General features: G+C 51.9%; 2 protein-coding genes across 3 annotated transcripts in view; both read left to right on the top strand.

Annotated features, from left to right (window-relative positions):
- Positions 1–8,495, top strand: part of TNNI3K (TNNI3 interacting kinase) — a 101,839-nt gene extending 93,344 nt beyond the window's left edge. The window contains exons 24-25 of the mRNA XM_075509002.1: positions 3,423–3,502; positions 8,419–8,495. Coding sequence (XP_075365117.1) covers positions 3,423–3,502; positions 8,419–8,495 — 157 coding nt within the window. The remainder of the gene's footprint in view (positions 1–3,422; positions 3,503–8,418) is intronic.
- ACADM (acyl-CoA dehydrogenase medium chain) overlaps positions 1–13,411 on the top strand; it is a 769,283-nt gene that overhangs the window by 430,867 nt on the left and 325,005 nt on the right. The gene's annotated exons all lie outside the window — the stretch shown is intronic.

A 13,411-nucleotide genomic window follows, 5' to 3' on the forward strand; every position in this document is an offset into this window, starting at 1 on the left:
TTGTATCAAAAATAGCGTGGCCAGCAGGACTAGGGCAGTGATCGTCCCCTGCACTGGGCACTGGTGAGGCCGCACCTCGAATGCTGTGTTCAGTGTTGGGCCCCTCACTCCCAGAGAGACATTGAGGGGCTGGAGCGTGTCCAGAGAAGGGCAACGGGGCTGGGGAAGGGTCTGGAGCACAAGGCTGATGGGGAGCGGCTGAGGGACCTGGGGTTGTTCAGCCTGGAGAAAAGGAGGCTGAGGGGAGACCTCATCGCTCTCTACAGCTGCCTGAAAGGAGGGTGTAGAGAGGTGGGGTCGGTCTCTTCTCCCAGGTAACAAGTGATAGGGCGAGAGGAAATGGCCTCCAGTTGCGCCAGGGGAGGTTTAGACTGCATATTAGGCAATTTTACTTCACTGAAAGGGTTGTCCAGCACTGGAACAGGCTGCCCAGGGAAGGGGTTGAGTCTCCATCCCTGGAGGTACTGAAAAGCCGTGTAGATGTGGTGCTGAGGGACATGGTGTAGGGGTGGGCTTGGCAGTGTTAGGTTTATGGTTGGACTCCATGATCTTAAAGGTGTTTTCCAACCCATACGATTCTGTGATTCTGTGAAAAGCTGAGTTATCCCTTAGACAAAAGTTTTAAATTTGTTGTCAAGAGAAAGTTCACTCTTTCCAAGCTTTTTTCATGTTGTTTCCAAGCAGCTATTTCTTCCCCTTCCAGACTTAATGCCTAGAGAAGTGGCTAAACAATTTATTGAAGAGGGTTTCAGCTCTTCTGGTTGGTTAACATAAACCCTTACCCAACTGACAAGAAATTTAAAGAAAAAACATATGGCAAAGTGACTGCGTGAATGGGGTTCAGTTAGCTGTTCCAAGAATAATCAGATTTCAAGATTTTCTGCCTTCTCCTAAAGTCAGGGTCACGGCAGAGCAGGGTGTGTTATTTATCACAGATTTGTATTACAGTTCTCCTCCCAACAGCTCTTCATTAGCAGCGATTCTTCCATCTTTTTTTTCATGTTTACAAAAACAGAGGATTCCTGTCTGCTGTTTTTGTTCTGAGCTGCTCCAAAGGCAAAGAGGCCAAGTAACTCGCTTGGGAGTTTCTCCTTTCTGAGGACATCCTCGCGTAGGACAGACGGCCGCTGTGGTTCCTCTGCCGCTGCAGGCAGGTGTCCCTGGCACAGCCGGCGCTGCCCGCCTCCCGTTCGGCAGCGTGGCTGGCCTCGGGCCCGTCTCTCTTGGCTAACACATCGGGAGTTACTCCGTGAATGCCGCACTAAGAATTCAAGCAAAGTGTATGTTTTATTGCTTCCCCTGGAGACCTCCTGGCTCTTCCCACAGCCTGCAGATGCTGCAATAGCTTTCTGCAGTCCTTTCAGATGCAGATTTGCCAGCCAGTCATTCACTGGCTTCTTGCCTCAGCCTCTGACTGGACAGTGTTTTCCCAAAAGAGACCTCCTTATTGTTTTCCTCTGCCTGAAGAAGGGCTTCTTGTCCTTAATTATGAATGAGCTTCAATAATGCAAGTGCTGTAGTAAACGTATACACGTTCCACACCATTGCGGGTCAGCCCGCAAAGGGCTTTCCATTCCCAGGCACACAGGCAGCTGTGCTGGCAGCAGGGCGAGCGGCTGGGTGGGTGGGTGGGTGGGTGTGGAGCGGCTGTGCAGCGCAGAGGAGGGACAGCTCTTTGGGATGGCAGGGAGCAGAGTGCGGAAAGAGGTGAATGGTCCAGCGAGAGGGAAGTCAGGAGCAGCACGGAGAAGGACAGGGTGGTGAAAAGGTGGGCAGAAACAATATTCCTGAGGTACCGGCTGAGCTGGGGTGAGCTTTCCCTGCTCCTTCAGGGTACACCTGGACCTCATTGAACTCCCCCTCCAGCCTGCCAGGCAGCTGCCCAGCCTCCTCCCGCGGGGCACGGTGCTCGCTCCAGGCATCAACAAGCAGTGCCACCATAGGGAACCCGCGCCCGTCTGTCCTTCTTAAAGATGTGTCTTAAGCTGGGAAAGCCAGAGCCGTGGGAGCTGTCCTGAGCCTCCCGGCACTTGCATCAGTGGTAGAGTGATAGTTGGGTTCGGGGCAGAAAAGCAGACAAGCCCCAGGGAAACCTGAAACAACCAGCCTGTGTCCTGCCGTTGCCATCTGGTGTCAATGTTGCGTGTTCTGCCGCTTGGACGATTCACTGAGTCACCCCTTCCATTTCATGACTTCACGTTTTAGAGGTTGAAAAGCTAGATTGATCAGTTTTGCCAGCAAAAATATTTGAAGAGTAAGTGAAGCTGATGTCACGTTACTTTGCAGTTAGTGGAATTCAGCAAGCCTAATCCTATTATCCTGCCAAAACTGCACAAAGAGATCAGCAGAGAGAATACCTTAGTGACTCCTCAAAAGAGGCCAGAAGCCATGAATACACTGTTAAGTTTAGATAGTCTAGTGGTGACAGACCTTTGGGTTTTTATATATTGTGAGATAAATAATAACCACAGCATCTAATTAAGTTGATATAAAGTTCTGTTTAGTACTGTGCCTTCTGCCTGCACCGTGAAAAGCGTCAAAGCCCGAGAACCGTGGCTGATGGTATTTTCAATTAAAAGGCTTCTCAAGGTTTACGTGGGCATACCCAGTGAAGGCAGGCCAAATGAAAGAGCCTCTTTCTAAAGCACAACACTCAGATGTTATTTTCACGGAGGGCTTAAATCCAGTAGGCCTTCTTTAGTCCCCCAATCAAGTATCAGATATGGCCAAATAGATGTGGGCTCTCCGTCATCTCTAAACGGTTCTGGAGCACCTCTGTGTGCTACTCTGCTTCCCTGTGCCATCAGCTGTGTCACTGTAACCATTATCCCTTGCTTTATTCTTTTGGCAGCTCCTTGGAAATAAATGAACTACGGGCTAAATGAGGAAGGCTGGGGCTTCTTGGTTTTGTATGCGCTCGGTTTCTGTCTGCCAGTAACCTGAGAAGAGCGGGTAGAGGACAGTGCTGTACGTGACAGCTCCTTAGGATCGGGGATAAACAACCTGTTGGCGGGACAGGGGTTGTGGTCAATGACTGGAAGATAACTCAGCGATCTTCCTTGCCAGAGAAACTTATTTGCAGGAATCTGTTAGCAGTGATGCATAAAATACATGACAATGATCCTGGACTGATGCCTAGACTTGCTTCTGAAGTAGCTACATACAGACAATTGTGAAGCCCCAAACAGTGTATTTGAGGGACGTCGCTTTGAGAAGGGATGAAATGTGAGCGTGCATGTGATTCATGTTCTTGCTTCATAACTTTTTCGTGCTTTTTGCGTACTGCAAATGCTAGTGGCTGGGCATCAGGCTGATGTATTTCATGTTACTTTTCCTGCCAACTCTGTAGAAAAAGTTCTTATGGTCTGGAGATGTGACTTTATCGGTCTTATCTAAACTGACACCTCCGATCTAATTTGCAGCACTGGGCAACACCCTTCTCCAGGCCTGTCTTTGGATGACATGAGAAGAAACTTCCAGTACCCACCAATCGACAAAAACGGTGAGTTAATGCAGAATACTCCTCTGAGCATCTCGGCGTGCTTAACCAGTGCAGAGCTACAGTCTCCTGAGGTACCAAAAAGTCTCATGAGAAAACTAGTGTACAGCGGAGGCCGCTGGCTGCGGTCAGCCGGAGCCGGCGAGGTCTCACCCGGTGCTCCTTGCAGCTCACGGCTGCTGTCGCTGCACGTGCGCCCCAAGCACTTCGGAGCCGGGTGCGCTTCGGGCACGCTTTGCAGTCATCCCCAGTAAACCTCCTTTGCTACACGGCCTTTGCTCGGGTCTTGTCTTGCAGGCAGGTCCTTGGGAGCCTGTTTCTCATCCACCCTTTCTAAATGGCTCACGAACTCACTGCCTGGTTCTTTACGGTTTCCCAAGCATAGAATGGTTACCAGCTTAGAGCTGTTTTTAACCCAGCAGCATAAATAAAACCTTAAAATAAAGAGCGTATGAAAATGTAGTTGGCGTTAGGGTGGTACCAAGCAGACGGTATTCAGACATCTTGGGTAAATCTTTCTTTCTTGGTGTGGATCTGAAGGTCAGAGTCTTAATCTCGCCTTCGTGCCAATCTTCGTTCACACTAGGCTCAGCTGCTGCGTCCTAGGAAGACCTGCCGCTGGGGTGAAGCGGCAGTTGAGTACATGCTGTCGGGGTAGTACGTGTTTTATGCTCAGGTGTGAAACAACAGTACATCCCAGCTCAGTAACTTTCTGTGCAGCAGTACTGGAGCGGGACTACACCTCCTGAGTGCGTGATTTTGGAAAGCCTCCAGCTGCTGTCCCACGGTGCTGCTCCTTCCGCCAGCACCCGCTGATCCCTGTGCCTGAACGTCCTAAGCTGCTCCAGGGCCACCTCAACAGGACGTCACCGCCCCATTTCAGCGCTGCCACACGGCCAGGGCCCCTCCGCTGTGGCTGCTGTGTTTGCTGAGCGAACCTCAGCACAGCATCCGCGGTTACCTTTGCCTGACGACAGCACCACAGACCACGCTTCTACCATCTGCCCGGAGCCAGGCAGATGTTCTGGATCTCGTCACCCCCTGGGCAGGCGTGGAAGCCCTGGAGAGAGCAATGCAAGAAGGTGTCTTCCGAAGCCATTGCTAGAGGGGTCACCACGCCAGAGCACTGCAGCGCAGCCGGCGACACCAGATGCAAAACCAGACTCTGACACGCTCTGACAGCAGTGCCACAGAGCAGGCCGAGAGCGAGGCTTTGGCGCTGCCCGTGCCAGCCACGGCTGTTCTGAAAGCCGGGTTTTTTCATCAATACTCCTGTCAGACTTTGCCACGCGATGGACAAAGGAGGCAAGCAAAAATGGCAGGAGCCGTGAGACTGGCGTGGCGGAGAATGGCAGCAACGTCCTCAGAACCAAGGAGTGGGGCTGGGCTTTGACGGACAACACGGACTTCTAAGGACTCAGGTACACCGCGGTCGCTGCCTCGGGAGCGCCCAGCAGGAAGGTGTCTCTGTGCTTGCTGCGAGCAGAGGGGGTTTGTGCTCGTAAAGTCTCCGTTTCTCCAAGGCACACCTGAGAACATGCACGGAAAACAGGTGGGTTTCTCTACGCTCTATGCTTACGTAGGTTTTTCAGTACGTTCAAATGGCGGCTGTGCTGAGTGGAGCCATTGACTTCACAGCGTTGCCCTTCTCATGCAGGGTTTGCTGCTCTCCCCTGCCCGGGGCCTTCTCTCTCCTCTCCTGGCAGCCGCTCCCTTTCCTGCCGCTTTCCGACCTGTTTTGTCACCAGGGGAATTCAGCGGTTTGTTCTGCCGGAAGCACACATCGGAAGCTCATCAACTCGTCCCTTTGCTGTTTTTCCCTGGCCTCAGCATGACTCTTGCCCTCCCTCCTCTCCTCTGAACTGAGCACACTGGGTGAGAGAAAGAGAAAACCTGGTCGTATAAATATTTACTGAGTACGTCGCTAACAGCAGCGGTGCTGTCATAACGAGCAGTGAGGTAATGACCTCTGAAACGGAAAAAAAGAACAAAAACTTTGTTATCGCTTGTTGTATGCAGATTCCACAGCTGCAGAGAGCAGTTCCTTGGGGCACAGCTTTCAGCAGGTACCTGGCAACTGGAAAACTCGAGGAGGAAGAAAACAAGAACGAAACAGAAATGCTTAGTGAACTCCTAGAGAAAGACCACCCAGGCCAGACTGGAAAGGGTTTCTCAAGTCTGTATTAAAAAGGGACACACGGGAACGAAGGGCTGGTGGAGAAGAGACTCTCCACGGCTACACGTAAGCTGTGGGATTAAGGAGTGATTTCAGACTCCACTCATGAGACCTCGAGATTTATTTTCAAATACACCTGTCCCTTGAGTTGCAGCTTCCACAGAAGGGAACCAGAGCATGCCAGTGGGAAGGGAGGTGGCCCGCCCGCCCTCCCCGCTGCCGGGGAGGATGCCCGGACCATGGTGCAGCACGGCCTGATCCCAGCCAAGAGCCGGCCAAGCTGAGCCTTGCGCTGACTCAGGTGGCAATGGGAAAAGCCAGGGCGGTACAGAGGAACCCGAAGAGCCTGGCTGCCAGTCACAACAGGGCTGGAGAAGCTGCTCCTTGCCACATACGTCATTTCAGCAGGTTTGTGCAGCTCGAAGGCGAGTCCTGCGGTGTCACCAGGATGTGTATCGCAAGGACAGCAGAATCACCGTCCCTTGTTGCAAAGCCCCAAACCCAGCTGCCCTGGAGCCCCACCACAGCGCTCTGCAGCCCAGCCACCCCTTGCTCGGACCGCAGCCCGTGCTTCGAGATCCCAGCAGAGCGATCAAGCCATTGCAATGCATAGCGGCACACCGCAAGACAGAAAGCCCCGAGCCCTTTTTATTAGAGTGCTTGGTCTAATGATCGCAAATATTTGCACTCTTTATTTATGCCACATAAACCAATTTCACTGCTGCCTCTCTGCATTCAGGTCCATTTTGATCTTTTTTCTTTCTATTTGCTTTTTGCCTAATGCTTTCCATTACCCTCATTTTTACTTGCAGTCTGTAAACAATAAAGAATACATGCACTATTTTCCTTTCTCAATAAAAGGCCCAAAAGCACCCTGCTCCCATTCCTGCAAGAGCCTTTCTGATAGTCAACAATTTTCTTCATTCAGTGTATTTGAAAATAGGAATTTTACAAATAAACACAGCCCTGATTTCTTCGGTGAAAGCAAAGGACCTGCTCTTCACGGGAAGTTTCACAACCTGTGAGGCAAACAGCACGTTGAAAGCACTGAAATCATACGAGGCAGATACACAACGCCCAAAGAAAACCGTACGTCCTCTGAAATTTAAGATGGGTGTAAACATGGAGTTTAACTTTGATTTTGGCTTCTCCTCGCTCACTGCAGCTCTCAGACGCCGGCAGACAAGCTCACGATGCTGCTGCAACTGCCACCAAAGTTTCCCAACGGCAAAGACGGCCCGGGCAAGGCTTGCAGCGCAGCAGCTGTCCTGCAACGCGAGGAAGCGCGCGCACTCACGTGCAGCGCAAGCCCAGGCCGCGGCGTGGCACAGCGTCACCCCTCCCGGCACTTGGGAAGGGCACCCTCCGCCTGGGAAGAGACGCGTCGCTGGCGGGCAAGGGGGGACCCGGGAGTGAGGCAAGCCGAGCAGCCTCCTGGTCTTAATCCTGGCCGGTACGAAGCTCACAGGCACTACACGGAAAAGAGCAACGCATAGGATACGGTCAAGGGGGTCGGCAACATGAAAGCACCTATTAAAGGGAAGGTTGCCCGCTGTGTGGCAGCAGTAGGGCAAATGGAAGTGACGGCGGAGCACGCGGGCAGTCTCCCACAGCGTGGTCAGCGTATGGCGGCACGGCACAAAGCGTCGTCACCACGGCTGGAGAGGTCCTCAGAGTACGTCCTGCTCTTGTGACGCGCCCCGTCACAGGCCGTCGCTCCTCACAGGGCCAGCGACGCACCACGGCCTCGGCTGCAGCGCTGGCGCGCGCTACCTTCGCCTCACAGGGCACGTTCAGCACGCGCGAGAGCGGTCACAGCGTTGAGGCCCAGCGTGTTTAGGACAGGAGTGAGATGCCCTGAAGGAAAGCCTTGCTGCCAGCTTTCAAAGCAGAGTGTGTCATCCTTAGGAGATAAGCCAAGGTTGCTCACGGATGACAGCTTAGGGGTGCCGTGGTCAGTTCTGTTGTAGTTACCAGAGCCTGAATTTTGTGCGGCTGTGTGTCTTTTATGTTCGGCAATAGGAGTCTGGCACTCGGAAGCCTTAGCAAAGTTTTCTAACCCTTCTCCCACCCCACCCTGTGCCCCAGAAAGTTTTCGTCTTCTAGCTTCTCTGCTCTCTTGGTTCCTGAGCATCTGAGCATCTCTGTACAATGCCCAGTTACCAAGAAATGTGAGTTGGCTCCACTGGATTTTTAGTGTTAGTACGGTCAAGTGAGAAGCGTGGGAGCGGCTGACCAGTGACACCCTGTGAAGGGAGAAACGGTTTCTTTGGCATGGTTGGAGCAGCTCACGGGAAATACAGTCCAGGCAAGAGCAGTTGCTTTCTGTTTTGTAGCGTCAAGAATTCCAATATTTTAAAAACCCTTCCCAGAATACTTATTTTGAGCCCTCCAAAGCTCTAGTCAAAAGGGCAAAAGGTATTTTTTTAATGGCAAACGTCTACCATGTTATTAAAACATTGAGATTCATGTTTTTATGTCAGTCACCGAAGATTCTTTGTGCCTGATTATTGTGAATTCATTGCATGAATGACAGGGTCTGTTTAGTTCCTATTTAGATTTTTCCTCAGCAGATGATATTGAACGGAGATTTGCAGACAGCAAAAAGGTACCAGCAGGGTCTGTGCCTATTAATCTCAAAACGATACGCACATTATTTTGTGGACGTTGCCACTGCAGGGAAAGGTGGGGGAGAACCACTGCCATGCTGAGCCACACGTGAACTTCTCTCTGCATCTTGCAGGCTACGTGTCAGATCCCATGAGCACCATGAGGTTTCATTCCTGCAGCAGCAGCGGCAGCTTTGAAGAAAGCAGCTGACAGCACGGACCGTCCGCCGGCAGAGGCTCGCCAGCAACCGGCAGCAACAGTTCTCGCCGTGTCAGCCCAGCTCCCGGGCATCGAGTGTTATGCTGAAGAGCCCTAAACCGAACAGCTTTATTTGGTGATGGCAAATGTCCCCGTCACAAGTTCTGCTCCAGCATCTTTCTCTGCTGACCTGCTTGAGTGTTGTCTTTTTTTGGTGGTGTGCATCTATTCTTTAACGAAGTGAATGTCCACAAGGAACGCTGCACTTTCATCTTGAGCATTAATAATTTGAGGAGATGAAAGTAAAAATGCATCTGTTACAGTTCAGGGCTCCGAGGCAAGTTGTTGCTCCCCCGGCCTGCGCTGCGGCTGGGGCTATCATCAGCCCTCCCTGCCCGGCAGGGGCCGGGAGCTGCCAGCCCAGTCCCCATCAAGAGCAGCAGCCTGTCACTCCCCGCCACCGTCCAGGCTGCCATGGAGGCAAAGCTGTTCCTGCTCCCAGCTGTGGGACCAGATCTAGTCTCGTTTTTGAGTCCCCCGCAGTCCCAGACACGTCCCGTGTCTCATTTTCACCGCCATGGGCTCGCGCGGGTCCCCAGCGCAGCAGCCCCTGGCTGCAGCTCCTCAGAGCCCTGATGTTTGGATACTTTCCTGCTCGCTGAGAATAAAGAGATATTTGGGTGGCCGTCTTAATTGTATTCTTCCAGACACTTGTTGGTTTTTATCCACTTTCCTGTTTTGGTTTGAGTGATTGTTTTTCCCAAAGAGTGTAAGGTTTCGTTCAGACATCTGCTTACAAAAAGCAACACAGGTACTCCAAAGCAAACTTTAAACCAGAAGGAAAATATGCAAAACTGTGTCACAGATATGATAACCTTAACACAGTGCAGAGCTGCGTTTCCCACTGGAAGCAAAACCGGAGCGGAGTGCCATCTAGCGCGCGCTGGGCTAGGTGCGCTGGGCGCGGGCCGTGACCGGCTTTGCAGCAGCAGCTCTGATCACTGGAATTTAAAAAAAAAAAGAGGTAGAGCAGGAGAACTTGGACTCTTCTTCTAGAAGCAATTACAGAGTTAATTATGCTGTTATTTTCTGCGGTCTTTTTTCAAATTAGCAAAATCTAGCTGCAAGCGATCCTGCTGTAATATTATTCCTTAACTGGATTCAAAGACACAACTGAGGAGAAATCGAGACAGAACCGAGTGATGAAAGTGCGACAGAACTGACAGGACTGAGCGCACCTGGCTGAGCAGAAATCAGCGTCCACGCCGGCGGCGCGTTGCTCTGTGGGTGTGATTCGGGATGCTGGTTTCTTACGACGATGCTCCCCGAGCCAAGGTCTGCGACGAGGCACCGTGCAGTGCGACACAAATGCGTAGTAGGCTCTACCGACTCACACCTTCTGTGCGTGTCATTAATTTCACAATCCTGAAGCAATAAAAATGGGAAGATTTCACTTAGCAAGGTCTACAGGTGTTTTTTCATTTGTTTTGTTTCACTTTCTGAAAAATTCAGTGGGGGAGTGCGGGTCAAGTGTTGCAGACCTGCTGCCAGCCCCTGGTACCGCCCAGCAGTTACTTGCTGTTCCGTTTGGTTCGGGTCTCGGTCGCAGCCTCATTGACACCAGCACTCTGCTGGGCTAACGGAAATGTTAGAAGAAGTACACAGAAAGGTCTGGGCTGCGGCTCACTCCAGGACTTGTGGGACCCCGTATGGAATCCCCCGACCCCCATAAGAAGCGCAGCTGGGAAAACCGAAAAACGGGGAGCACCCCGTCCCGCTCCCGCTCTGCCCCAGCGCCCGGCCAGGGCGGGCTGACGACGGCCGGCACCAGCTCCCCGGCCAGCGCCAGCCGCTGCGCCCTCGCCGCCGACTGCGGGCCGACGCGGAGCCACCGCCCCGACCTGCCGAGGGGCACGCGTTTTTACGTCGAGCTTCGTGTGAGGCCTTGCGAGGCACTGCTCTTGCTTTCAGCTCTTTCTCTGTGACCCACGCTTCTTCCTTTTTGTGGCAGAACTCGGAAAGCTCTGACGCTCCTATTCACAAACACTGTCATTACCTCTGAATCCCACAACACGCGTCACGGCAGCCTCTTCCTCCCAAGGCCGAGCCAGTTTTTGTGACCAGACGGCCCTCTCAGTTTCACACCTACATGTTGTGGAACTGAGGAATTCAATGCGGCCAAAAACCGAAAGCATCAGTGCAGCATCCGGGGTGAGACCAGCGTTTCAGGGGACCAAACACTGCTGACGCCGGACGGAGCTGCTGACAGCCCGTTGCACCGCCCTGGATACTGTCCGGCTTTCGGAGATGGCGAGCATTTGCTCTGAGTGTGCGTCTGGAAAAATCCATAGAGAACTCCCCACCCCATCTTTGCAAAGCTTTAGCAGTAAGTCAGCGTCACGACGTGGGCGACGCCATGTCAAAGCAGTAAGAGCTCTAGTAAAAACGAGCAAGAGGAAGCTTCAGTCTTTCCCATGGATCAAAGGAGATCATCGGTCATCATGGTGACTTTTCGAACCAATGATTAGCTTTGTTATTTTGCAAATGCCTTGTCTGGCAGGAATATTTCCCGTTATGGCTATAGGATTTGTGGAACTTATGGCTTGGAGCGGGATGAGCCAATGCGACAGGAGGTGCCCCTGCACAAGGACGCTCTGGCCCTGCGGCATCCCAGGTGAGGCGCAGGCACATCCGCGTGGCAGAGTGCAAACAGCCAGGGTTTGTCCAGGTTAAAAACATCCTCCTGATCATTTCCCCTTTTTGGTTCCTGAAAGCAGAAGAAGAGCGTAGAACACACTGAGATCAGTATTCTGCCCACTCAGATAAATCACTGGGAGGAAAAAAAGGAGGCGTTCCCTGAACAAATTCCAGTTCATTGCTAACAAACAGCTGTGACCTTGTGCTAACACCCTCCAGGTCAAACACGACGCTACCAACACACGCTGAACCCGGCCGTTCTGCTGGCCTCCCGCCGTACCCATCCAATGCCCGCACTGCAAACCGCAACAAAACAGCAGCCAGATTTCTTTGTAACTGGAGGAAATATGTCCTATTCTTTCCAGAAGTAGAAGCGACACGGGAGATTGGCATGCTTTGAGGACAGACGCGCAGAGCAGACGGGAAAAGGTGCATTTGGGGTGCTGATGCAAATCCCCTACCTGACTGCCGAACCGGCCAGCTGGTTCACGTGGTAGAGCTACCGAAGCACAGGTAGGGAATAAGCTGAAGGAGGGAGGGGTGGGCGCAGACCAGAGCTCATTCCTTGGTTTTTGCACTGGTATGAGACTAACGGGGCAGAAAGGACCAATTGTTGCATCTGAAAAATCAGTTCCAGCATTGTTTCCTTGTAAACAGGATTTTTTCTTACAAATACCTCTGCACTATGTCTCTTTCCCTTGCTAAAAACAACCATGCGATGACTCTTCATTAACACAGCAGCTGTACCTGAAAACCAGAAACTAAACTAGTTTAGAGAGCAGAAAACAGAGCAAGGAAAGCAGATTTCATTTGTGTTAATACCTCTATGTGCTTGCTCATACCTGAGCTGCTTGGCGTGGTCTCTGAGCACTTCCTTGGAAAGTGTCAGAAGCAGACATGTGGAAACAACAAAAAAAAATCAGAAAGCTTGTGAAGGCAAAACTTTTATAGTTTAGAAAGCTCTTTACAAGGCCAACTGCTTGCAAATAATTTTACTAGTAATTAAATTTACTGGCTCCTTGAAGAAAACAATGTCTTAGTTAATTGGTCTCTATAGAAGAAACATCAGGCTTAGGGGGACAGCATGTTTCATAGGAGTGATCAGTTATTAATACAAATGAAAACTCTGAAAAATGTAAATTACTGAATAAAACATGCTCTAAAGTTGTTTGCGGGAATGAAACTAGTTTGTGCCATTCCCAGAGAAGCCCAAGGAGCCCAGCACACTGAAATATTTATAAAGCATGAGACACTCCAAGGATTCTTGCCTGCTTTTAAGACCAGCCAGTGCCTGGTAGCTGTAGCACTATTTCACATTGTTTAACATATCCGTAACAGATGATCTAGGTTAAGATAAACTGGTGTCCAACCAGACAAGTGCTTGCACCCCAACCAGGAGCGAGTCCAGCGTCTCCGCAGCAGAGGCTGTGCCGCCCGGCCGCGCGGCGGGGCTGGGCCAGCAGAGACCTGGCCTGGGGGCAGCCACGGGCCGGGGGCGTTTTCCTGCAGGGTGGCCCGGGCCGCTGCCCGGGTGGCTGCGGCGAGCCCAGGGCGCGGCAGGGTCCCCCGGGAGCCTCGGCGGGCACGGCCCCGCCAGGCAGGCAGAGCGGTCATCGCGCTTGATTTGCACGGCTGAGCCCACAAAACACTACAGAAAACTGCCGGCCAGAGAAACCCACCTCGTCGGACGAGCGCTTGTCTCAGCCAGACGCAGGCGCCGCCTGCAAGGTGCTCCCCCCTGCACGCTGCCCGGGCGAGGGCTGTGAAGATCACCATCTTACATCCCTGCCAACCGTCTTACGTCCCATCCCTGCCAGCGATGCCAGAGGCTTGGTACCCGCTTCCAGGGGCTGGACTTCGAACAACCTTCCTCGTGCCGTGTCCGTAGTACACAGCTGGCATTGTTTTTCCAGCTGGTGAAATGCGTCTGTTCAGCCTGCGTAATGCCGCAAGGCACGATTTCAGCTCTGTAAGCCAGTAATGACGCTTTTGAGGCGCAATCATCAGCATCCAGTGACAAGCTACTGCGAACACCTGACAGTTTAGGGAGTTAAAAAAAGCCTTCGTGACGAGCCAAAAATTAGTTTTGCCAGTGGCAACGCTGTTAGATAGTTTGCTTTTCTCACATATGTTCAGCTTAATAACTAGTCTCCTTTTTTTTTTTTTGGTGCACATCTTGTTTTTCCCTAAGTGCCACCCACATTTTTTCACTTTGAAGTTAATTACTATCT

This window comes from Mycteria americana, chromosome 7 (assembly GCF_035582795.1).
Source record: "Mycteria americana isolate JAX WOST 10 ecotype Jacksonville Zoo and Gardens chromosome 7, USCA_MyAme_1.0, whole genome shotgun sequence".
Lineage (NCBI taxonomy): Eukaryota > Metazoa > Chordata > Aves > Ciconiiformes > Ciconiidae > Mycteria > Mycteria americana.